Below are 25,710 nucleotides of genomic sequence, written 5' to 3'. Positions count from 1 at the left end.
GTAGTAAGTTTAACCTTTGTACATACTTGATTATTTATATGTTTTAAGAAATCGAGTATGCATGTGAGGAATACTGTCTTTTATTGAGCTGAGTATACTACCCTTTCTTCTCTCATAATCTGATGAAACTTAAGATTCAATCTTCAGCAGTAAAGAAAATGTCATTTTTGTTTGTCTAACAATTGAGTTAATTTGTTTTAGTTCTGAAGTAGCAGGGGAAGTGAAAGGAAGGAAAAACGAATAAAATTGACAAATCCTTTTCTGCTTTTTTTGTCAGTGCTGTTTCAGTGGTCACTTTATCCCTTTTAAAGGATTTTTCCAACGCTTATTTAACGTTGAAAACTGATTTCTAAGGCAAGAACTTAGGAGTATTGCTCTCAAGAGGGAATCAAGTGTCCTGTCATCAGTATTAAAATGAAGAACCAGTCTTCTTCAGCACCTCATATATCTCCTTTTTAATGTTACCATTTCCTAATATTTGCTAACTATAAAACTTTGGTATTTTACAGAAGTAGTTAACTAAAGCATATGTTTCCTATATTACAGAAAATCAATGACTTATACACATTTACACATGAACTTTATTATAGTGGCACCCAGTAGCTTTGCTGTAGTTTAGGGTCTGTCAGCCTTTCTATTAAAACCTTCTAACTTCAGTGCTTCATAACTTGACTATAAAAGCAAAATGCTTCAGGCTAAAATTTACAGTATAAAGTATTTGGCTGGAGTGAATAATTTAACCATTTAAAATGGAAGGGACAAGGGTTAGTTTTACAAAATATGAGTCTGATTGGGGAAGGAGTTAATTTAGGAATTGAGGTGTTTTTGCTTCTGTATGCCTGCCTGTGTCTTTTTTATTTTATTTTATTCCATGCTAGAGGAAGAATGTGACTGACATGCTAAGTATTAATATAAATATAATGTGAACTAAGAATGCAGATATTGGGGTACCAAACTTAATTGGAGACTTCCTGTCTTCTCAGTAGCTTGATTTGACCAAGGCAAAGCTATTCAATCTCTTTGACAGTAGAGAAACACAAATTCAAAAAATCTTCTATTATACATAATTCAGAGGATTGAATTCTGTTGTCGTGGTGTCCCATCCCATCCTCCCCTCCCCCAGTAAATCAAATACAAGACAGTGGGTTAAAATAACATTGAGGGTCTGGACTCAAATACGTTAAAGCAAGGAAATTCAAAGATATATCTGAAACTCAAAGCTTAAATTTCCCTTTTGGACTTGAGTATCACATGGCTTTTCTTAGTGTTGGATGAACAGACGTACCACAGCAGCAGAAAAAATTGGGCTAATTTAGAAAAGTGGTTTCATTCTTACCTCTGAATTTCCGTACCTCTGTGGGCGTATGTCAGAATCTTAATATTACTTTACTTTAACACAATTTAATGTAGTTCGCTATCCCCAAAATCCATGTCAGAATTTCCATACATAGATATAAAATACATGTGTCTCAGTTTATCAGCCAGTCATTGTTTTTAGGATTCTATCATGAATGTTTGCAGCTCTAAATAGGCAGTGATTGAGGCCTTTGTTCTGGGCTCTCTTTGTGAAAACATGACAGTTCCAATTGTAAGTTTTACTATCAGATGTTAGTGCTGCAAATTCAAACAAGCTTATATCCAGAGAGTGTTTTACTTTCCCATTCTGAGAACAGCAGAAATTTCTCTCTAGTAAAGGAAATTAAGAACATGCTTCGTTCTTTTTTTTCATTTCTTTTTTTTCATTTCTTTGACATACTGATAGTTATGCAGAACTTTGTTTTGTGGCAAACAAGTCTTTACTGTGTAGCTCGCATCATTAAAATACCCCATTGATTTGATTGTTTTTCATGCTTGTTAGTGACCTCAACTGAAGTGCTGATGTGTGGTGTCTTACAGGTGTATGTTTTTTATGTAAATAAGAACTACTGAGCATATTGGCATTCTTTTGCAGAAAGAATGGAAAGCTCTCCTTTGATTACTGTCAGAAGATCTCTTAGCACTGATAATACTGATTAACTGTGGCATACTTTGCACGTCTCATGAGTCTTCTGTAAAGCCTTTCACACTGTGAAGAGTCATTTCCCACAATGAATATGAATTGGGGATATTCTCTTAGAATGCTTTGATAACGAAATCAGTTAGTATTTCCTGTCCGTGTATGTATAATGGACTCCTATCTGGCCTTTAAATCTGTCAGAGCAGTGGACATGAACCCAGGTGCAGTTTTCACACATCCTATAAAGAGATTTCATAATCTACAATAGGAGGGAATGTGACTCTTGTAGTCCTTGAGCACCTCCCATAATTTGCCTCTTGGGATATGGTCATATGCAGTTTTTCAAACTACAGGAAGCACATTTGCTTTCTTTTTGTGTTTAAGTAGCCGGTGCAAGGTTCAGTTCAGTTCTGTAGTTTCAACAAAAACTTCTCTATTGCACTGGAATGGTGTCATACAGCACAGTTTGTGTTTCCAGCTCCACGGTGTTGCTTGAGCATAGCTGCCGAAAGCGGGAATGTATTTAAGACGTTACTGAAGTATTTACGTAACTGTGAACTGGAATTTCTCCTGTCTGCTAAATTTCCTTTCTGAAATTCAGAGTGTCCTTTTCTCCTTGCCTGGTTTCTGCAAAGATCCTCAAATCTAGCATTGATATTATTGTGAATTTACTCTGGTCACTTGCACTTTGTCTGTAGTTTTCCACACATGCTGGCACAGTTTTCATGTTTCTTGAACAGATCCTTTAAATCCTTAATAGGGCCTAAAGAATGAAGTAAATGAATTCTGTAACACTGTATGATTTTGAGACAATAAATCTCTAGTACCTTTAGTCCTCCTTTTGGTTGCTCTAGGCCATTATTATTTACCTTTTTTTTTTTTTTTAACTAAAAAGAAACCTCTCTGACAGCTACCAGCCTCCTTAGTAGAACATGTAACCAAGTTACCATGGCTTTTTCAGTATCACTTGTGGAACACTTGAAAAGGTTCTTATTATGAAGAGCTGATAGTAGACAAGGATGTACAGAAAATGTAGAATATGGAGTGATAAGTGAACAATGTTCTTATATTAGGTAAAAGAGGGTGGAGTGTTTCTAAATGTGTATGTTTTTGTTTCTTTAGGATATTGACCTGCGAGTGAAATGGCCAAATGATATTTATTACAGTGATCTTATGAAGCTTGGTGGAGTTCTGGTAACCTCTACACTTATTGAAACAACATTTCATATACTTATTGGTAAATGTCTATCTTCAGACTTCTTTCTTTTTTTCGTAAAGAAATTTGTCATTAACGTCTTTATGAGTTCAAACGATAAGAATTAGTAGTGACAGCAGGCATACTAAAATAAAGCACAATATTCAATCAAAAGAAAACACGTAAGTAAATGTTTTCATACATCTTAATAATTCCATATGCTTGACAAGGAAAACAATAAAGGCAGGCATCTGGGCTGGTGTAGTGGAGTTCTAAGAAAGAGTATTACAAGAGGAAGGCAAAATGTCCTCCTTGATGTATTGCAAAAGTAATAGAATGTACTCATTCTTTTTAGTTTTTCTTTTTTTGCAACCTGACAAATACATAAGTAAATAACATGCCTTTTAAATCAGGAGAAGAAGAGCTATGTATGCATATAATGTTTTCATTTCTCCTTTCATCCCTTTTAAATTCATTTGTATCTTATTTCTGCTGATATCTTATATATCTTATATATCTTATATATATTATATATATATCTTATATCTGCTGAAATTGGAATATCACCTGTGAAGCAGCAACAGATTAATGATTTCATTAATTAATCCCTTTCTTTAGTTCTCAGAAAAAGTCAAATTTGCTAGGTGGCTGGAAAGGCTGGGAGGGGCAGGGCGAGGAATGGCAGACTTTTTGCCTGCCTGGAAGTCTAATTCCTACAACGTAGCTAGACCTGTTCCAAAAAGGCTATAAATTTTGTCTATATTTGGCTATATTTGGTAAGGAAGATTCTTCCCCTAATAAGCAGCAGCACAATTCCGTCACAAGTGCTTAAAAACCTGCCAGCAGAAGCTCTAGTCTGTTTCTAAAAATAGTTGTCTGTGATGTGTCTAAAAAATGACTGCAAGTTCCCTAGCAAGTATAAAAGATTAAACAAGATGATTATTTGTTTTATATTTGAATATAAGATGGTAGATACATAAAATGTATTGCAAAGAAAATGTGAACTTGATATTATTTGTGTCAAGATGCTGTAAATTTTTAGGTGCAAACAACCAAAAAAGTTGAAATAGTCACCAGGTTCTTCTGTGATACATGCCTAGCCATTAAATGTTATATTTAATTTTTATATCCTCATTTTGTAGTTAATCTGCATGTACAGAACGGAATGTTGCACTGAGACACTAATAAGAGTCTCTGTGTGCCCTGACAACCATTTACTGCTTCCATATGTTTTCCCAGAGCCTGAGCTGATTAATATAAGCAAAGTAAAAATGGATTAAAACAGTTCATCATATCAAGTATTTCTTTACACATTATAGGTTAGCTTTGCACGTTGAGCTGCTTATCGTAAATACCAGAACATTCAAATTCAGATGGAAACTTAACTGTATGCATTCTATCTGATGTCCGTAGATGCCATTGTGGTGATGATAGGTCTGAAGTACAAACAGAAAACCTACATTTTCATCAGCTTTCAATCTTAAAACTTTGCAGCCCAATGAAAGTCACTTGTCATATACTGCTCCATCATTTCAGTGATGGCACTGAGAGCAGTAGGGATGACTTGTGATATCTAACTTATTGTGTTAGTAATAGAAGTGAGATCAGTCTTACACAATGGGAAAGTCAGATACATCGTCCTCTTTTCTATAGTTGTGCAGATTCCTTTCCTAACCTGTTTTTTAGCGCTGATAAAGAATATCACTTGACAGTAATGGTCAAAATCGCAGGTCATCTACATGGCTTCACTGCTTTGAGAAGTGCCTGAGAAGAGGTAGGCAAGAAACAAACCTGCCTTTTCACCTGTACCGTGTGCTTGAGGCCTCACAGATGGCACAGTTCATGTTCGTATTTTTATGAAAAAGTGCAACAAAAAAAACCATTTTGTTTTGTTGGAGGACTTTTGGAAGAGGAGTTCTGCAGAATATTCTTCATTGATCTAAGGGCCAGATTCAGAACAGATGTAGGTAGCCAAATATAATTGGGTTGAAGGAGGCAGCCAATGTGCTTGACCTGCAGAAACTCCGTCTACTTCAGTGTGCAGCTAAGGCACGGCTGTTTGGAATAGAGGAGAGTAATGCATAGATGCTCGAGCCGGTGCATGCCCTAGAATTGGAAGTTGTATTAGCCACATCAACACACCACAAGGTCAGTGCTAAATGATAACTTTTTTGCTCTTCTCACATGGGCAAAGAGAAGATGCCTGCGCACCTTATATTTTTCACATTAGCTGACTACGTTCTGGCCAACAAACTTATTCCCAGATGCTACTGCTTCAGCTGAGCTCATCATCTCATTGTGTCTTTCATGTCCATTTCAGTTTTTGGATGTGTCAGCAGCAATCTCCATACCTGCACACCTGAGAGCCCTTAGTCTGCGGATGGACTTAAAGGCCACATTATGCACCCTGACAATAAAAACCGCATCATAATGATCACTGTCATTCCTTCTTCACTTGTATTATGTTTGAATTTCATTGTACTGTATTTGAGCTTAAATAGTTGAGTTGTGATCTGCTGGCATGGCACATTATTTTTTCCAGTTAATTTTCTTCTTGATAATACATTTATCCGTCTTTCAGTGGGATTTATATCTCCATATTTATATTACTGTTACTTTCTTTTATGCATTCTTTTATGAGTTAGAAGTCAAAAACTTCTTTTTGATGAAGAGATCCATCTCCTCATAATGAATAGAAATTAACTACATATATAAATAGGCTCTGATAGCAAATTGCAAAACAATGCATCTGGACCTTCTGACAGATGGAGGTGCATGATGTCTACACTTGATTGACAGGACTGGTGTTTTGTCTCAAATATATGAGGAAAGAAACGTCCAAATTATAAGGAGAAAAAAAATAAACAGGTAATACAATATATTTCTTTACATCCCTCAAAGCCTGTTTCAGCAGGCTGCAAAAAAGGTCCCAAGAGCCACGTTTAAATCAGAAAGGCGTTCTGCCAACGTTATTCTAGCTGGAGAAATCTCGGTGAGAGACTTGAGGCTTCTAAAGGATATGCTGTGGTAAAATAGATTAAGCAAACTGGAGACTAGAGCAGCAAACTTTAATCTTCTGGGATTTTCACAGCAAACCAAACAAGGCTTGTCAGCTGAGTAACAAGGCTTCATTTTCAGAAAACAAAATCAGTTAGCTGTAGTAAACAGAAAGTAATCTTAATTACACTTTAGACTGAAAGGTAAAACTCCATCTGAGAGTATGATCAATGATTTGCTCTCAGTTAGCTGTCAACTTACAGTACGTAAAAGAATTTCTCACTTTGATGTTATAACAAGTTACCACTTAACATCTTCCTAAACCTAAACCTTATGATAGGATAGTATTTTGTTGAAAGATCTGTGCTGGATTTGTTTCTACAGTTTTGAGGAGACACTTTTAAGGACAATAAACAAACTCTGCACTGTAATTTGTAATTGGGCAAGTATGGAGATTTAAAGGTGTAAAAGACTGAAGAAATACTGGTAAAATCCTCAGAGATAATCGTATCAGTTGAATGAAGTACAAACTTTTTTATGGTTACAGAATATTCATAGTTACAGATCCTGTCCTATTCTTTTGGTTTGTCTTCTTCAGGCTTTGGATTTAATGTGAATAACAGCAACCCTACCATATGCATCAATGACCTCATTACAAAATTTAATAAGGAAGAGGGGACAAATCTGAAGGCTTTAACTGCAGACTGCCTTATTGCAAGAACTGTAACTGTGCTAGAGAGGCTTATAGACATTTTTCAGGAGAAAGGGCCCAATGGAGTTCTTCCTCGTTACTACAAGTACTGGGTACACAGGTGAGGACAATGATCTTCTCTAGCTTTCTTTTTAGAGGTAACTCATGGATGTTTTGTCTTTCATTTTAAGCGTTCTACTTCGTTGCCTTTAAAACTGGTGACTTAATTGAAGTGCATTCGTACTGTTAATTCCACAGCAAGAAATTAAAGCTGAAAGACATTCTCTGTAAAGAACCTGTGAAGTGAGAAGCAAAAATATTCTACTAGACAGTAGTCTTCTTATTTTTTAATTCTTTGTGCAATCAATTAATTCGTAACTGTCTGGTTTTCTTTATTTGCAGTGGCAAGCAGGTTCGTCTCCACAATGAGGAGGGCCCATTGGCATGGATAGTCGGGATTGATGATTATGGATTCCTTCAAGTTCATGAAGAAGGCAAAGGTGTAGAGTCTGTGCATCCAGACGGCAACTCTTTCGACATGCTGAAAAACCTCATAATCCCAAAGCATTAATAATTCTCAGAGTTCACAGTGCAAAAGGAGATTCTTTACTATTCAGTAACGAGTAGCTGAAGTTGGGTAGAGGCGAGAAGGATGTTTGATGGCTTGTTTGATTTTCTTCTTCCTATTTCTGATCTCTTTGTTCTTTGAGATGGATATCTGCAACAGTTTAAGAAGAGTTAATTATCTCTTTGATGAAGGTGTTTATTCTTCTTTATTGTTTTAAAAACTCATCTGTGTTGCCATTCTTTGTAAGCATCTATTCTTTAAAAGGACTCTGATTTCAAAGGAATACTGTGTGATGAACAGAACTTTTTCTTCAATTACTCACTGTGTTTGAGAAACCGAAGTGGCTAAATATTTTGTTTTCAAGTCTCTGTGTTTTTATTGTGCTTTAGCACAATGAAGTACAATATTTACATTTTTACTATGTTGTATTAACTAGATTCTGGTTTTTGCACTGTCTGCAGTGGAATCATCTGGAAGAGCTCATCATGTATTTCTGAATTACTGGGCTTAACACTGTGTTTAGATTCCGGTCTAAGTAGAGACTTGCTGACTTGGTTCTTCTGCACATGGACCTGTACAACAGTTTACAAACTATGCTTTGGTCACAGGTCTGCAACTCTGTCATGGCTGCCTTGAATTTTTGGAGAGTCTTCCATCAGCTCTTAAGAACTGTGGTCAGTTATGCCAATTTATTTTTAGCCTGCTCTTCTTAGCCAATTGGATCTAAGCAAATAATCTCATACCTCCTTTGAATCAGTGTTCCAAAAGGCTTTAGCCCTGCACAAATAGCTCACTGGAGGTCATGACTAGTGTAGCTTCTGTTTTCAATGCCCTTGTACAGGTTTGAAGTATAACAGTAATTCCACTGTAATAGCGATGAAGTTAAGCAAATAAAAGAAGATGTCCCACTCTTAAGATCCCTGCTACAACCACTCTGTTGGAAATGATAAAACATTCAGTTACTTGTGTCCAAATTCTCTTCCATTGCTTCTGTTTTCACCAATCCCTTTCCCAAAGCAGGGCATCTGGTTTTTCTGCTAACCACTGAAAACAAGAGGTTTGGCATCTGCTGACTTGGAGATAGCTTGCTTTTGGAGCAGGCTGCATGGTTCTGGATTAGGTGTAAGAGCTTGGTCATGACTGGAAAGCATCGTGAGGTAGGCATGTGGGAGCTCCTGTGTGATAGGCAGCTTGTTGGGTTTCTTTCCTGTGCCAGATGACTTTGCATTAGGAGTCTGGCCACAGAGCACTTCAAATGGTTCTCTCAAACGAGAAGTTTACCATAGGTGTGATGTGGCCAGCTTCATTTCCTCAAGTAGGCAGCGCTGCTTATTATATACCTCGTCCCTACTTAAGGTGGATCAGCCACATTGGTTTCCACAAAGCACTTCTGTCTACCAGCCAGAAATGGGTTTTTTAGGTTAAAGTTCACCTCATAAACAATCTGAACTTGTTAGTAGATTGTTTCAGTTACAAAGCCAAGAAGTCTTAAAGCCAAGAAGCTAGTCTGTAATGGTAATTTAGAGTAATCCTCACATACTAGTTTTTAGGTGGTTTGGCAGCAAGTGCTAGAAATTAAGTTGTCCCTCTCACACTTGGGATTTTTCACTCCATATCACAATATATTAGTGTGTGTGCCTGGTTGTCTGTCCCCTGCTGTTTTGTTTCCCCTTGTGAGCTGTGTCCTACAAGACTGCACACCAGTATTTCATAGAATTGTACAGGGGAGTGTAGACAGCTGTTAACTGGCTTAGCTAAAATGATGCACAAGAAGACCAGTTTTTACTTTTTCCCCCCAATGCTTTCAAAACAGCTTTGGGCTGTTAGTTCTTGGGAACTACCTTTATTTCGGAATCAAGTATTGATGCATATTATAATAAAGTAAAATGTAAATCTGAGTTAATAAGGTTTTTAAAAGAGCCCATTTGTATATACGCATGTATAGTATATGCATGTGTGGGTGTATGCATACATCTTCCTTGTGTGTTTTCACTTCTTTTCTACCTTTTCTAGCTGTGGCTAGCATAGTTCTATTACTGGTTTTTGACAACAGAATTTTTAAAAACTTTAGATCTATATCTCAAAGTGTCTGTTTTGTTACAGTAGAATGTGTCAATAGGAAACACTGTTGGTATAACTCGTATTTCATTTGAGTGGCTGTAGAGATTTCTTTAAATGACCAGGCCATGCATTGCTTCCTTACAACATGCTCTTCCCTACACTAGGTGCAAGGTCTGTGAAAGAATGATGGAGAAAAAGATAAAGCACGTTTCTGTAGGAAGGGCAGAATGGAGTACTTGCAGAACTTCACTTCGCTGAACAAGTGCTGAGCAGAAAGCAGATGTGTTTTCAGTAGTGAAATGCTGCAATATTTCATGATTGCTGTCATTCCATTTTGGCTTTCTTCATAGTCTTTGCAATGTAAAGCGTATTTTATTCTTGCTTTGCGTTTTAAGATTATTCCAAAATAAGTTTGCACTGGGAAGAAACTTAGCATTGAACTTCCATTCTGGAATTGAGAACTGTCAGCTTTGGATTTGTCAGAGCATGGTAGGTGATGAGGGGACACTCCTTTGCCTCTACTTTTTAATGCTCTTTTCCTATGCATCCACTGCTACCTGCTGTCTTGGGGAAGCGGCCTTGAGTTGGATGAAGTGTTTGTTACAGACCTTACCTTTCCTTCAGAAAAACCAAAGAACTTCACAAAGAAAATTCATGTTACATGCAGAGAGCATTGGAGTAAGATTATTCTGACTTGCAGGTGTTACTGTCAGGAAAGCCCATGAACCTTCCTATACCACGCTCATCCCAATGTGCCTGGGAATCACAGCCATTGGTCGTACCCTTTCTTATGTGTATCTTGAAAACCACAGTAGTTTTCTATGAAAATCATTTTTAGTATTGTTCTTTACATAATACAGACGAATGTGGTGTTGTGTGGTCTCAGAACGCAGGTATGGAGGGACTCAGGCATCTCCAGACCCAGAAGTAATGCACTGAAAATGTTTAGTTTTATTAAATTGTAGAACATTTCATCTGTTGTAAGGCTGATGTCATATCTTGATGGAGTGCTTTCAAAAAAAACGTTTATTATGATGTCCGTATTTCTGTGACTTCCTTTTTTTTCTTCCTCTCAGACTGTTGCACCTTTTCTCATCACACATTGTGAAAATATCTGTAGAGGTTGTTTGTTGCCACAGGGACTTTTGCAGAGCGAGCTGGGCATGTTGGCACCTGTCTGCATTCAGAAGGAGTACGCAGGTTGCGTCCCTGCAGGACCAGTTCTGTTTCCAAAGATTTGAAAAAGGAATAATATACTTAATGTGTAAGAGTTCAAGCAGCGCATCTCACTTCTATTAAAGGTTTTTAAGATTTCAGAGCTTTTTTAAAATCTGTCCAGCAAATGTAATATACTTCAAGGGCTATTATCTGGAAATATTGGAGTATTTAATTCTTTATGCTGCTGTTTAATTGTTCAACTTGTTTGTTTGTTTAATTATTTCTTTGCTTTTTTTGATGCAACTACGAGACTTCACACGTCTAAAAAATTGCTCTCTGCAACTGCTTTGGAATAGACAATTGCTATATAAATGTTTTCCGAAGTACAGCTTAATAGCTGTCATGGAAAAGATTTGTGCTGCCAACAGCTGACAGATTCCTGGGGGGAAATGCCCTGATAAAGCCATTTGCATGCATAAGATGTGGCAGTGATGCACAGCACTGATCAGACAGCAAAGAAATTAAATCTGGACTGAGGTAAGAACAGAGGTCAAAAAACAGTGGCGTGCAGCAGACTGTCATCATGTAGCAATCAATTGATTAAAAGAACTGCAGGGAAGAATTGTAAACTGATGCTGCATTTGACTATCTTGCATTAGAGTGTTTCGTTAGCAATTCTGTGTTATTTTCAGTTCTCCAAAACTCTTCCTTTAGAATGCAATGCAGCTTAAATGGGATATGTCAAACCCTTGTATTTTGTAAGACATTAAAAGTTAAATTAATTGTCAAATTGAAATAAATTTTCAAATATACAATGTGAAGCCCTGCATTTTGTGGTGAAAAAGAAATCAAACTCACTTTTCCTTTGGCTACAGGACTTTATTATCATTTTAACAGTTTTGTTTTACATAATAAATAAGCAAAAATGCTTTACATTTTTAGGGAATACATATGTAATTCTGAGCATTAATAGGTTGTTTGGTTTGCGTGCTTTTTCTCCTACATTTGTCAAATAGCTCGCATCTGCATCATATAAAAAGAAGCATAACCTAATGTTCAGGAAAAAAAAATGAAATAATAAAATTGTGTTAATTTTGAAGTATCACTGAAATGTTGAAAAAATCCTTTGTGTGATGTTTTGTGGTTTTTACAGACAAGTACTGATATTCTGGCAGGTATCCCATTCAGAAAAACAGCCTTTTCCGCTTTATCTCAGTGAGATGTGCTCAAATTTTACACCTATAATCCAATGTACTCAATGTCATTAAATTACTGAAATGCCCTTTAGAAATGACATGACTACTGTCACCCGGAGAGAAGTCTGTTCCCGTACCACCTTATTTACATTGCACTGCTTCTATTAATAGGAGAAGAACTTTTGAGACATCAGTATGGGAGTCGTGTTTTCAACCTTAGGTTTTGGTAAAATGTTCCCCCTCTCAGCTCTCTTTCTCTCTTCCATTCCACTTGTACTTGCTGTAGGCCTGCCCTCCCCTGAGGTTTACAATCCTGTCAAGTTGCACAATAGAGGCGTCTCAGATAGAATTATCTATATTGGCTCACATAAGAGCAGTAGAGAGAAATGTGGGCATTTTTTGTAGTGTATCCCAATTCCCACTTCTGTGACGTATTTCTTTCCAATTGCTAAGAGCATTGCCTCTCTCAGTGGCCGCATCACATTCTGCAGCATTAGTGTACTGTGAACATCTGTAATTTAACTGACTGAAAGTCAATGTCTGAACTTGTATTTTTCTCTCAATATAATTTGCTCACATTCCAGCTGTGAATATGCAATTGCTGCTTCTGTTTTGGAATGGCAGGAAGAACATTTCACACGTTTGCTTTTTTAATCACAGATCTTTTCTTAAATCTACGATGCATTATCATATGTGAATGCATAATTGAGTCGTTATTTCCTAACAGGGGAAATTCATGTATCTGAATCTCATTTACTGTAAAACATCTGTGGGAGGGTGATGGAACACCTCCTTTACTTGGGATTGTTGAATAGAGCCTGAAAGTGTGAATAACAAGGTAGAGGCTGGAAAAATATTTTGTGGTGTTTTAATGAAAAATAGCAGTGGAGGTTTTTTAACTGAATTCTAATTTGTATGTTCCTGAAAACATGTTTTTGTAATGAGAAATACTTAGAAGAACAGGAAAATACAGAGGATTGCCTTTGTGTGCGGCAATGCCATTAATGAGGTATTGGGAGACATGCAGTATGAAGGAGTTGTGCATCAGGTTTCTTTTTAATGATGCAGACAATGTCAGTTCCTCCTTAATAGGGCATGGCTTTAATTTAAGAAAATTAACATACAAGTCTTAGCGTCATTGTACCTTTTAAGAAGTCGGGTGCATTCATTACTAACACTGGCTGGGAAGGCCGTTAAACAAAGCCACTGTAAAGCCAGCTTGTGTCTGGATAATTCCTAAAATCAGAATGATAATAACATTCACTCATAACATTTATATAGCTTTGCCACGTTCTCCAGCTCGAGAAGAACGAAGGAGCGCAATTAAACTGAAGGTGTCGGTTTGGTTTTGCTCATTTTATGTTGTTGGTAAAAGGTCAGTGTTCTGGTGGCGACGGATCCGGTATTTCTGATGATATTTATCATGAAAGATATCTTTCATACGTTTTTTAGTAAATGAAGTCAGATGACTGAATTTCCAAGTGAACATGAATTCAACTTCATAACAAAGCTTTCTCTGTTAAACTTTTAATCAAAAGCAATAAAAATACTGAAAATTATTTTCAGATGTGTTAGAAGTATTTTTGTTTACTCATAGCAATAAATATTCATACATACAAAGAGGTGACTGATTATTTTTGCTGCACGTAGAAGATGGAGGGCATGTAATTAAAAGAGTGTGGATTTCATTACATTTTCCTCTGCCAAGGTGCAATCCATGAGCAAGTATTTTTCCATATTGCACAAGCCAGGTAAGCATTTTCTTTAGCAAAGTTCTTTTTCTAGAGAGTCTATAAGAGAGAGAAAGCTTCTAAAGTGTAAACTTGAATGGGGTGAAGAAACAAAGCTAAATACAGCTGACTTAGATCTACAACGGCCTTCAGTGTTGGTATTTACACCTACTACACGGGGAGCGTTCATTGTTTTGTCAAAAGCGCGTGAAGACTGTTTGGGGAAGTGACTGAAAGACAAACTGGACAGACCCATCAGTAAAACATTCACAGATCCGTACGTCTCCTTATTTCCTGGTTTGCAAACTTTACAGAGAAGTGAAGAAAGGGGGAATCTGTTCCTAGTAGACTGGACAAAATTTAAATGCATGGCGTATGCCTTCTACTTTCTAGTTTATTGGACTAACTGAGATGTGTGCAAAGTGTTCATTTCAAAACGCTGAGGTACCCTGCTCTACTTCCAGTGCAATCTTGCTTCTTGTGGTTGTGCAATGGCTTCGGACATTTTTTTTACTCAGATTGTCCATTGACATAATTTGTGAAGTGCATGAATCAGTCAAATAATGAATCTTACCTTCGTGTTGACAATGAGATTTATGCTTAAGGAAGTGCAGTGTGTTAAGAGCTGAACTTTTCCAAATTCAGAAGGCTACAAATAATTTTAAAATCGTGCTTAAATGTTCATCACCCCCTTCACAATAAAGGGAACATTTCTGGTGCTAAGATTAAGATGTATTTTTGTCTAGCTGGTTTGAAAAACAACATGGCCTTACCCCAAAATATTGAGCAAAATTCACTTTTTAGAAGTTTCTTTTTCTTATTACAGTGTTTTTATTGGGGAATATCTTTAGCTCCTGCTGTGTGATTGATGCCAATTCACCATGACAAGACCTGTAACCTTCTAATACATCCCTTTTTAGGTATTAATTTGTCACGATATTGTTACTTGTTAAATGGTGGTGGTAAAAATTTCTGAATACTGAAAAAAAACATTTGAATAATTAATAAATAAGCATGTTACAAACTTAGTTCTGTTTGATTAGTACAACTGTATTATGGATACATAAAAATGACCACTCTTTAAACAAAGTTCATTTGTTGGGACGTGTAACTCATGGATGGATAGCTGATGTAGGGTTTCACACTTTGTCAAAAATACCTAAGCTAGAGTGTATAGTTTATGATAGTGATAACAAAAAAAAAAAAAAAAAAAAAATCTTGAATGTGTTTTGAGAAGGAAGGGTTAAGGGAAAAAAATGTTCTTCATATAAACCTCTGCATATAACACCTATCATTTAATTTTGTTGCACACTATAACAAAAATAAGATCTGCAACAAATCTTCTCACTGGCACCAGAGCTTAAGCTTTGCCAACAAAGCACTGAAGCTAGATGTATTCTTTTTTTCCTCACCTTGAAGGTACTGTCACACATGTCTTGCCAGGAACACGCAAGTCTGTCCCTCATTGACCTTCAGCTGTGCTCAGTAAATGTAACCATGTTTTCTCATGCTTTTTGGAAATCATTACGGTTTGGCTTCTTAATTAAATGTAAATACTCTCCTACTACTGTCACCTTCCATTGGCTATTATTACAGAAGTTCCAATATAATGGGGTAGTGCCGTTTCCTTGTGGGTTTCTGGAGAAGAAGCTGATGAGGGACTTTGGTTTTTGTACATAAACGTATTTACTTCCTCAGAATTGTATCCATAATTTTCTCCTACGTGTCCCGTTGCTGTACATGATGAAGTTTGAAATGTACCATGTTTGGCTAAAACATGGTGATAATTTAGAAGCACAAATGGAACTTGTCCAGAGGATCTTACATCCATCACACGCTCGCTTTCAGAGTCATGATCAAGCTTTACAGTCATTCTCTCATCACTGTCCAGTTCATTTAGGCTTGTAGCATGGTGACTAATATGCCCGTATTTGGGTTCTTTCATACAAATCCGTCTTGTTTGTTCATACACTGAGGGCACAGGTAGGAGATGACTTAATTGTCCTAAAGCTTTAGACTGGAAACATTCTGATTTTGGCAGCAAGGAGTTAGCAACTGAGTTTGAAAAAGAACTTTCATTAATGCTCATTTTTTCTTGTAGGTCTCTGTTAAAAGCTAACTTGTTTTCTTCTTTAATGAGTTGGTGAGGTGGCTGAATCCTGTTTTCTATTTTGCTGGGTTTCATGATGCTGGAATCATAAATCTCTTCTTTGTATCTGCTGCCTGGCATGGGTGCTGTGCAACTTGTAAAGCTGTCTGAGAGAGCATCTTGGTTGTATCTCCTGCTTGATACGGGCACTTGGAGGAAAGAGAAAACATGTTAATTACTGAAGACAAGCTCATACAATAGTTAGACTCTGACACATTTTATGACTGAACTTTAATACCCGTTAGGTTTGGGTCAGATCCAGGTCCCACTGAAGACATCAGAAACATTCCCATTTGCCTCAGTGGCTTCGGATGAGCCTCTCTAAAACACTACTGAAAAGTTTAAAAGCACTGGGAAAGACACTCAGTGTTGAGCAATTCTCAAAATGTTTTCCATGCTATGCAAACTGCCCATTTGTTTGTTTTCACTAATAAACATAATTGCATATTATTGATCTCTGTCATTGCTAATATTATCAAATCAGAAAATAAAACCAAAGAACTGAATAACCACAGATGTGACTCACTATTTAAAAACCTCAGACTTAATAAGCACTTTTCAGAACTCAACAAATGATTTATCAAAAGAAGGACAATTTTTTACAGTAAAACAGAATGTATTCTTCCTGTCACTGTGGAAGCATACAGGACATTTGTCCTTGTAAGGGGAGGAGGAGGGAGTGTATAGTATTAGATACTGACTTTCATCTTGTTAATGTCTTTGCTTTTTTTCTTTGACAAACTGGTGTCAGATATTAAAAATGTCTGTTGAAAAGCAACAGAAATGCTCCAAAAGTAATGCTGAATCTCTGCTTTTGAGATACTTTCATACAGTGAAACTGTTTGAATAATATAAATGTAATGTATGCTACATACTGAAAATGTCTACATTAGAATGCAGGGAGTACTAAACTGAGTGTGCAATGAAAATCAGAAGCTAGATTTTAAAATTTCAGGAGAGCGTGAACCTAGAATTTCTGTTCAGGCATCTTCTCTAAAATATATTGAGAATCTTTTCTCTGAAGCTCCTGTTTGCTGGCTAAACTCATTTAATTGTTGGAATTGTTTTTGTCATTTTCTGCTTGGCCTACGTAATGTTTCCTTTTAGCACAGTGTTATCAAACAACAAATGAGGAAAGAAAATGAACTGTTTCACTCCTGTACAGTATGGCTACAGATAGATGAGTACAACTGTTCTGTGCTGAGTATTTTATATGAGCAGTCAGGCAGTTATACTACTGCTACAAGGCGTATTTGGGAGTTTGATGTTAAACATTAAATGAGGCACTTACCAAGTGTCTCAAGTTAAACCTCAGCTGCATTTTCTGTCATGCTCATTGAATGCCTGAACAATCTAGATGCCTTCTGTAAAAGGGATTTTCTGTTTTTCTAAAAATTTTACTTGACATTTTAAAAGTTTTGGAGTTCCCCATAGTAGTTGCTGACATAACTGCACCCGCTAATAATTAAATATTCCCTGTGCTATAGTAGACTGGAAAGACCTCCATGTATAACAGAGGAAGCAGAAATAGCTCAATTGTACCTTTTTTACATGCACAGCTTCATTAATTTCAGAGGGAGTTGCACCACATAATTAACACCAGAATTTAAACAGAAATCTGGATCCAATTTCTTCTTGATCAACCTACCATCCTCCGAGAAGCAGCAACCTTTCCAGTTCTTGTTTTTAATTTCTATGCAGCCATTTTTGTACCAAGAAGTATATGCAGACCTAAGTAAACTGAATTCTCATCATCTGTTGAAAAATGGCCCTCCTAGATCACAAATCAAAACAGGGACTCAGCCACATGCTTGTGTATAACTTGGAAATGTTATGAGTATAATTGTACTACTGTAATTTTAACTCCACTTTTGGCCTTCTTGTTATAAAGTAAGTCTCCGTGCTGAGAGTTGCCGATGTATAACCAATATGATTTAACTAAGCTGGAATACCAGTCTTGGTGTTTTCCCAAACTTGACGCATCTGCAAGAGTCATGAGTTGGTTCTCATTGCATCGTGGAGTACTGTTACTTCATGGCTCTGCTCTCTCCTCTGAACAAAAGATTGTCCTTTCCCACTTTTAGAGCCCAAGCTTGTCAGAAGCTGAAGCATCACAGCAAACAGTTGGACGTAGTCTTTTTCTTTTTTTTTAATCTTGAATTCTGCTGAGCTGATGGCCGCTTTCTCAGTACCAGAAGTAATTTGCATACTCAGAGGTTTACAAGGTATTATCCATTTTTTCTATCCTGTGCCTCAAACGTGGTTTTCACCTCTGTTGTTGAGGAAGAAGGTAAGCATTTGGTTAATTGTTTGCAGGCTTCCATTAAAGTTGTCAGCATGTTTGTGGAGTTAGAGCAGACAGTTAAGCAGGACAGCAGTGCTACGGAGCACAGTAGTTTTGGTCCACTTGCATTCAGAGGAGTTGGTGGAGCTAGACTAAAATCTGCTTGTCTTCCTTTGGAGATAAAAACCCAGGAGTGCCCTGGGAAAGACTCCTCCCAGGGAGTTTTCTCATATACAAGTAAATAGAAAGCTGACCCACTGCTCTGTGCTGCTGTGAAAGGGCAGTATTCTTGGATTGCTTCCACCCATCCAGCACATGGGCAGTTGTCAAGGTACCTGGATCAGCAGGTGCATTCTGTGCATTCTCTGTCACTGGACACTCTTTACAGTCATAGGAGTCGGTATACTAATCTGGGATGCTTTCTGACCCATTATTCTGCCAGGGGAACTCAGCTGTGCTGAGTGACAGAGCTACACTGCACATCTAAGGCCATATATCATACCAGAGTGATAGTAGCTTCTAGAAGGCCCTTCATACGTACTTACACTGCCTCCAACTGCAGCAGTGAGCTCAGTCCGTCGGGCATCATGTCACTGCTAATTCTCACCAAGCACCCCTGCTTTCCCACTTGTGCACTGGGTGCAGCTTGGGCAGTAGAGAGAAAATTAGGCAACAAGAACTCCCTTCCCCTGGCAGCCTGCTCAGAGTTCGGCATCCAACCACCCAAATGATGACAAGGAAGACTACTCTAGAAGAAATTAGACTGTAAAACATATAGTAACTATGCATACTTGCAGTATACTAGAGTAGCCTTTCTCCAGTTTAACCTGGTGCTGCAGTGAGGAGTATTCCCCCCTGACCTTCACATAGTGTCATTAAAGGTCCGTTGTGTTCAGGACGGGAAAGATGCTTGCAGAAAAGATATTTCATTCCTAAACATCCCTTTGTCTGACAAGAAGTTGAGAGGTAGAGCCGGTCCTTGTTTTCTCATTGCCCGTCTATTTCAGTAAGAAATGACAAAAAGATGTCTTAGAATCAGTGAAGAAAGGCTAGTACTTAGAATAGACCTTCATGCACCTGGTACGTGGTCCTTGTCTGCAGGCAGCTTTGCATCCAATCTGTGGAAAGCCTTGTCCGATTTACATCACAGATGAAGGTCTCTTCATGCATGCTTCATCTTGCATAATTTTTCTGGGGCTTTCTGTTCTACATTTATCTCTGAAGTGTTCTCCTGACAGTTTCTACATGTTCTGAAAAGACAGTTGTGGTACCAAGCTTCACATGGGTAGTACAGACTGGCCAACAGCATGATTTATATGAAGTGTGGATACTCTAGTACCCACAGTAGCGATGTAACCATGGAAGTGTACAAAGGAAACATCCCTGACTACGAAGATGGTTGACTTCTCTGAAGAGATTTTCTTTTCTGATGAGTAGGCCAGCTGGAAAAAAAGTGGAAGAAGTTTCAAACCCAGATTCCGAGGCAGCAGCATCTGATTTGCAGGCAGTTTTATCTGCTACGTGCTTTTCCAGAGCTTTGATGGCTTGGCATAATCATCTTAAAATCTCTGATCTCTCCAAAAGACACTATTTTCCATAGTAAAAGATGTCTCTCGCCTACGGCATTTTTGGCAGATGCCTCTGTGGATGTGATGTGGAATAGCCCTAGCATCCAACCCGGTTGCCAGATGTCATATTTGGCATTGCCTTTGGATTGAAGAGAATGATGCTAAGCAGATCCTCTCTGCTTTGAAGCTTACTAGCTGTCAGTTTGTCAGTGAACCACTGGAAAAAGCAAGAGTTGACAATGTAAGGAAGATCAGATGCCCCTTTTAACTCAAACCAAAAAGTTGTTTCCAACAGTTTAGATTTCTCTTCTGCCAGCAGCCTCAGCAAAAGTACTACAGGGGTAATTCTTCCTTAGGAGGAATCAAACTCTGAAACATTTAGAGACAAATCCTCTGTTTGCAGTGGAGACTGTTTTTTTCTCCCCTTTCCTAGTACTGCCTGTGAACTCCAGTAGTGATCTCTCACCAGGCCTGAGTTGACTATGTTCTTTTTTCCTTCGAAAACAGCAAAAGTGTGAGGGAACTTGCAGAGAATTAATCATATCAAGTTACTTTTCATCAATTCCCTAATAGCTAAGCACCCATTAAAATACATCTCTGCTCAAAAGAAAACCCACGTTTTCCAACGTAAGCACCAAAAGCATAAGTAGAAGTAGTACCACAAGTAAGAACTACAGGTATCAGAGCTCCATTTTCCTGGTGATGAAGAAATGGTGAAGGTAGGCACGCATGATGAAACTGAAAAATACCAGCAGTTCCTTGCAGTGATTTTTTGGGACCTTTTTTTTCTCTAAACAGATTTAACAGTATTCCAGTGGAATCCTTCTGGCTTCATGGATTCAGTGGGAGTTATCTGCCCACATCAACCAATTGGTCTGCTGCTATGCTCACTAGACTTTTCTGGTAAATTTTATGGCAGACAGTCAGTTAGAGAACAGTCAGTTTAATAGACTGTTCTCTAAACAGGCCGTTCTTTTCATATCCATTCTAAGTGTATATGATCAGCAAGGGGGTGGATCTGCTATCTCAGTCAGTCTCACTGCACCTATTACTCTGGAAGCAGAGAAGAAAAGCTGGGCTCCTGTACACGTGGGACAGCTTTGTTCCTGCAGGTAGTTTGCTTTAAACCTTATGCTTATCCTCAGAAGATATAACTTCCTTCTCATCCACAAAGATATAGCATCTCTAGAAAGGGCAAAAACATTTCTAAAACATCTCCTCTAGTTTAAAGCTACTCCTTGTCTCACTCGGCCCACAACACCGGTGAAAGGAAGCCAACACATTAGAGGAACCTGGGTTCAGAAATAAAAAAAAACATTTAAGCTCCACTAGACTATAAGGAAATATTAAGTATTATTCATTTTCAACCTAAATGCAGGACAATAAAGTAAAATGCTACAATCAGCTAGGTGACATCAAATGGTTCTGCAAAGGACAAAATCCTGGACAGAAGTTACTCTGTGGGAGACACGTTCAGTGTCTGATACCATCTTCTGTCTTATGTAACGAGCTCATGTTTTAACATCTGCGGATGTACCCTTCAGATCTGGGATATCTAGTGATTTATCCTCATGTGAATAAATCTATTGCTTCCTCTGTCCCATGCATAATGAAGTTAGAGGAAAGAAACGTTTCCAACTTAAAACTTTATGTCAACCAGTCAGGCGACTTAAATAACCAAAATGGTGTACACAGATAGCTGTAACATATATGAGATCTAAAGACTTCATCTTCAGCCTGTTTAAATTATTTATAGCTTTGCATGGTTATTTCTTGTAGGTTGCCATCTCAGAGAAGTCAGTATTTTCTGTGCTTCCTTCAAAGTATTTAAGCTGACGGTCTGTACAGGAAGATGATGCAGGTGATCAGGCTGGACCACTGAAGACATTTTAAATCAAGCAGGAAGAGAGTGCATTTCATTTACTCATTCCCTGTAGTAACTGAAAGGTAAGGACATCCAGAATGGTTTCGTATTCAGAAAGGACAACCTTTAATTTTTGTGGAAACAGATCGTGTTTATTTTAATTTCTGTATGTGGACTGAAGTGCATTTGTTTCTTTCTGGCTTCAACAGTGACGGCAAAATGTGAAGACAAACTGTGCCAGTGTTAGAGGAGGTGGTATCACTACTGTGTTCTAGAAGTTATTCTGGTGAATGCATTTTTTGATGCTTTGATAGTAGAATCATAGAATCACAGAATGATTTGTGTTGGAAGAGACCTCCAGCCCACTGCCACCAGATCGGGCTGCCCGGGCCTCATCTGACTTGGCCTTGAAAACATTCACAGCTTCTCTTCTCAGGTTGTGCCACTGCCTCACTGCCCTTTCAGTAAAGAATTTCTTCCTAATATCTGATCAGCGTCTATAAATCTGATCAATATATATAAATATCTAAGGTGCGGCAGGCAAAGGGACGAGGCCAGACTCTTTTCAGTGGTGCGTGGCGATAGGACAACGGGAAACAGCCACAAACTGAAGCATAGGAAGTTCCGCACAAATATGCGTAAGAACTTCTTCACAGTGAGGGTGATGGAGCACTGGAACAGGCTGCCCAGAGAGGTTGTGGAGTCTCCTTCTCTGGAGACATTCAAGACCCACCTGGATGCCCACCTGTGCAGCCTGCTGTAGGGAGCCTGCTTTGGCAGGGGAGTTGGACTCGATGACCTCTAGAGGTCCCTTCCAGCCCCTAAAACTCTGTGATTCTGTGATTCTGTAATATGAATCTAAATCTATTCTCTTTAAGTTTAAAACAATTACCCCCTGTCCTATCACTACACTCCCTGACACAGTCCCTCTCCAGCCTTCCTGTAGGTTCCCCTTAGTTACCAAAAGTCCCAGTAAGTTCTCCCCAGAGCCTTCTCTTCTCCGAGCTCAACAAGCCCCGCTGCCTCAGATTTTCTTCAAAACAGAGGTGCTCCAGCCCTCTAATCATCCTCATTGTCTCCTCTGGACCCTCTCCAACAGAACCATGGCCTTCTTATGTTGGAAACCCCGGAGCTGAATACAGTACTCCAGGTGAGGTCTCATAAAAGAGGAGCAGAGGAGAAGAATCCCCTCCCTCAGCCTGCTGGCCATGCTTTTTTTGATGCGGCCCAGGATACGGTTGGCTTTCTGGGCTGCAGGTGCATACTGTTGGCTCACCTTAAGCTTCTCATCCACCAGCAGCCCCAGTGATGTCCTTCTCCTCGGGGCTGCTCTCAATCCATTCTATGCCCAGCCTGCTTGGATTCGCCCTGGCCCAAGTGCGGGACCTTGTACTTGGCCTTGTTTAACCTCGTGAGTTTTTCACAAGGCCACCTCTCAAGCCTGTCAAGGTTACTGGATGGCATCCCTTCCCTCCTAACACTCCTAATCGTGTTCTTATGGTAAAGGGAAACAGGATAAACGTGTAAATACTGTAAGCATACTGGATGTTACGTTTCCATGTGTGTGATTTTCTGCATTTCCTAAACATCTTGTATTTCCTGTTTTAAAACTGGAGTTACGAATATTTCCCAGACACTCCAGAGCTTTTCTTTTTTCTTTTTTTTAAAGTGGCACCCACCTTCGTAACTCTGTCCAAGATTATGTCGGATGATGTTCACTGGCTGCTCAGGAAGATTTTTGGATGGTGACTGGCTGTTGGGTACCAAGGAGTTGGCGTAATGCCACTGGCATTCTCCATTTGTCTGCAGCGTACTCAAGAAAAATCGAGCCACTTCACAAGGTGCTCCTTGAGACTGCCCAAACTTAGAAGGCAGCATTTGCTTTTTGCTGCTGAAGACATGAGAGTCTACAGGGAAGTGTCCATAATGGTAAGAGAAAGGCAAGCTGTATGACGGGGCATACAAAAGTTCACTGTTTTCTGAATGAAAGTTTTGTTCTTGAATGGTGGCAGCGTTCACTGCAGGGCTGGATCGCCAGCTTCCCACCTGGCTGCATTCCAGTTTGTCTGTTTGGAATGAGCTGTATTGCTGGGGGAAAGAAAAAAAAATGAGAGGGAGAGAGTTAAGTGACTAACTTTAATATGAAACAGTATAACATATCATAAAGGCACCCAAAGCTGGGCCTCCTTGAACTGAAATCTCACTGGCTAAAGGGACTGCGTTACCAGTGCATTTTAAATTCTTTATCTTCACAATGCTTTACCTTCACTTAACACAGGAACAAAAAATGATTTTGACATCCTAATGCTAAGGTTTTATTTGATAATTTTGCCAGTTGGGTTTTAGCTAGTAAGTGTAGGCAGCTGCAAATACCAGAGAGCATAAGTTTGTTGCAAAGCACAGGAAGTTACTGATAAGTGGAGTTACAGACCATGAATATGTTTTGACTGAAGTGTATGTGCTAGCTGCGTACAGTGGTTTTATAGTAGTAGTCCCTCTCAGCAAAGCCTCAGAATGTCTCATGTTTAGTGTCAGTCTCACCAACCCTGTTTTATGATCTCCATTGTTTTCCTTCCCATCTTGTTCTAGCTCACCCAGAGACAATGACAGACATTCCAAATCCCATCCCACCACTCTGTTTTCTAGGATTCCTTTTTATGAAGCCTTCTCCAGCATAAGGAAACTGCCAGTATGTATGTGACATTAAAAACTCTGCATAACAAGAGTGAATGAGATGCATTCTACACTACAACTGTCCTTAATACATTGCTTTCTTTCTTTCTTTCTTTTTTTTTACCAAGAAAACAAGTTGGGTTTTTAAGTACTTTATATCCTCCAAATCCAAAAGTCTTTCTGTTTGCATCACTCGCCACTGTTGTTTTGTACTGCTTGTGCGGTCCACCCCAAGAACAAAAGGTTCACATTGTATTCTGGCCTACAAGGGAGTTCCTGCAGAAGAGTACACTATAGTCAGTTTTACAGTAAGTTCAGCTGCGGAGGATCTCTATCCTGGCTCAAGGACTCTATCACAATAACTGGGAGGTAAATGTTGCTGTAAAAGTTACCTGTTGTGGGTAAGGCGTTGTTCTGAGCTTTGCCTTCATTTTATTACTTTTGGGTTTTACTATTTTCCGTGTTTCCTGCGAGGTAGATACTGAGTTTCTGCATGAAAACTGTGACTTAGAAATGGTAACCTGGTCCAGTGACAACTGAAGTTCCTTATACTCAATATCTCTGCAAAAGAACAGTCCAATTAATTACATATTCAGACATACCACAAATCCAAAATAGCTCCTTTGAAAATACATGTTAGCTTTCACAATGTTTTCATTCTTCCATGATTTTCACTCAGTCTGCTAGGCTGGGGGTGCCAGCAAGCAGTGAATTTTACGATCTGACCCTGTTTTCATGGGAGTCTATCACAAACGTTCCACTGGGATCAGAGTTAACATCTTTGCACTAAATGTTCCCGCTCTCTGAACTTATTGTTCTAAGCCATCTGTGGCACTCTGTATTTTGGAATCATAGCCGTGTCAGCTAATAGGAAGACATGGATCAATTAATCTTTCTTCTCAGTCAAGAGCTGGTCTCTTCCCTGTCTCTCACAGCTTGCTCTGAGGAGAGGCAAAGGAGCAACGTTCCTCTTCCATCAGCACAACGCCCTTGTAACTAGGCCATAGGAGCTGCAATGCTGTTTTTCTGACAGTCTCTAGACTTTCTTTTCTCCACTGTTCTGCTCAGTTTTATTTGTTCCACATACAGGGCAGATTTTTGTACAAAAGGGGATAAAAAGCAAAACAAGAACAGGCTGTGAATCATCTACTGAAACATTACTTTATATATTTTTGATGATTAAGTGGTCTTTTCTGATTTTGTCAGTAGCAACAATGGAGCATATTTTTGAAGGGAAAATGAGAAAAAAAACTACTTTTCTCTCAATTCCTATCTAGAACTCATTTCTATCACTTTTTGATGGTGAATAACCTGGAAGTAAATTCAACTCAAGATTATGCTCTTATGACCCTGGCGCAGTTTCCTCTTTTTTACTCAAATCATTGCCCCAACTCATGGGACTCAAGCAGGCTGTGGGACTGAGTATTTCCTTAGTGCTGTTATCTCACATCTGTACAGGAATGAAGGTAGTACTGGCCAAAGTCTCTAAAGTTGAATACCTGCTTTAGGTAGGTTAAGGAAACACTCTGTGGTTGCTCAGCTCATACACTTTAACTCTTCAAGGCCAAGTAGTAGAAACA

The 25,710-nt window shown here is 38.6% G+C and overlaps 2 protein-coding genes across 8 annotated transcripts in view; one reads left to right on the top strand and one right to left on the bottom strand.

Moving 5' to 3' along the window:
• HLCS (holocarboxylase synthetase) overlaps nucleotides 1–11,777 on the top strand; it is a 114,723-nt gene extending 102,946 nt beyond the window's left edge. For all 6 annotated transcript variants that reach the window (XM_021405270.1, XM_021405319.1, XM_021405310.1 and 3 more), the window contains 3 exons: nucleotides 3,119–3,233; nucleotides 6,787–7,000; nucleotides 7,282–11,777. In XM_021405270.1, coding sequence (XP_021260945.1) covers nucleotides 3,119–3,233; nucleotides 6,787–7,000; nucleotides 7,282–7,450 — 498 coding nt within the window. In that variant the 3' untranslated portion in view covers nucleotides 7,451–11,777. The remainder of the gene's footprint in view (nucleotides 1–3,118; nucleotides 3,234–6,786; nucleotides 7,001–7,281) is intronic.
• The window catches only part of SIM2 (single-minded family bHLH transcription factor 2), a 54,312-nt gene continuing 42,157 nt past the window's right edge, over nucleotides 13,556–25,710 (bottom strand). Inside the window, exons 9-11 of one of the 2 annotated variants that reach the window (XM_021405337.1) lie at nucleotides 24,523–24,691; nucleotides 23,133–23,545; nucleotides 13,556–15,877 (exon numbers count right to left, since the gene is read on the bottom strand). In XM_021405337.1, coding sequence (XP_021261012.1) covers nucleotides 15,163–15,877; nucleotides 23,133–23,545; nucleotides 24,523–24,691 — 1,297 coding nt within the window. In that variant the 3' untranslated portion in view covers nucleotides 13,556–15,162. Of the gene's footprint in view, nucleotides 15,891–23,132; nucleotides 23,546–24,522; nucleotides 24,692–25,710 lie in introns of both variants that reach the window. The other variant, XM_021405332.1, reaches the window with a different exon arrangement.

Source organism: Numida meleagris, chromosome 1 (assembly GCF_002078875.1).
Source record: "Numida meleagris isolate 19003 breed g44 Domestic line chromosome 1, NumMel1.0, whole genome shotgun sequence".
Lineage (NCBI taxonomy): Eukaryota > Metazoa > Chordata > Aves > Galliformes > Numididae > Numida > Numida meleagris.
This window is presented reverse-complemented; position numbering and strand designations above follow the sequence as displayed.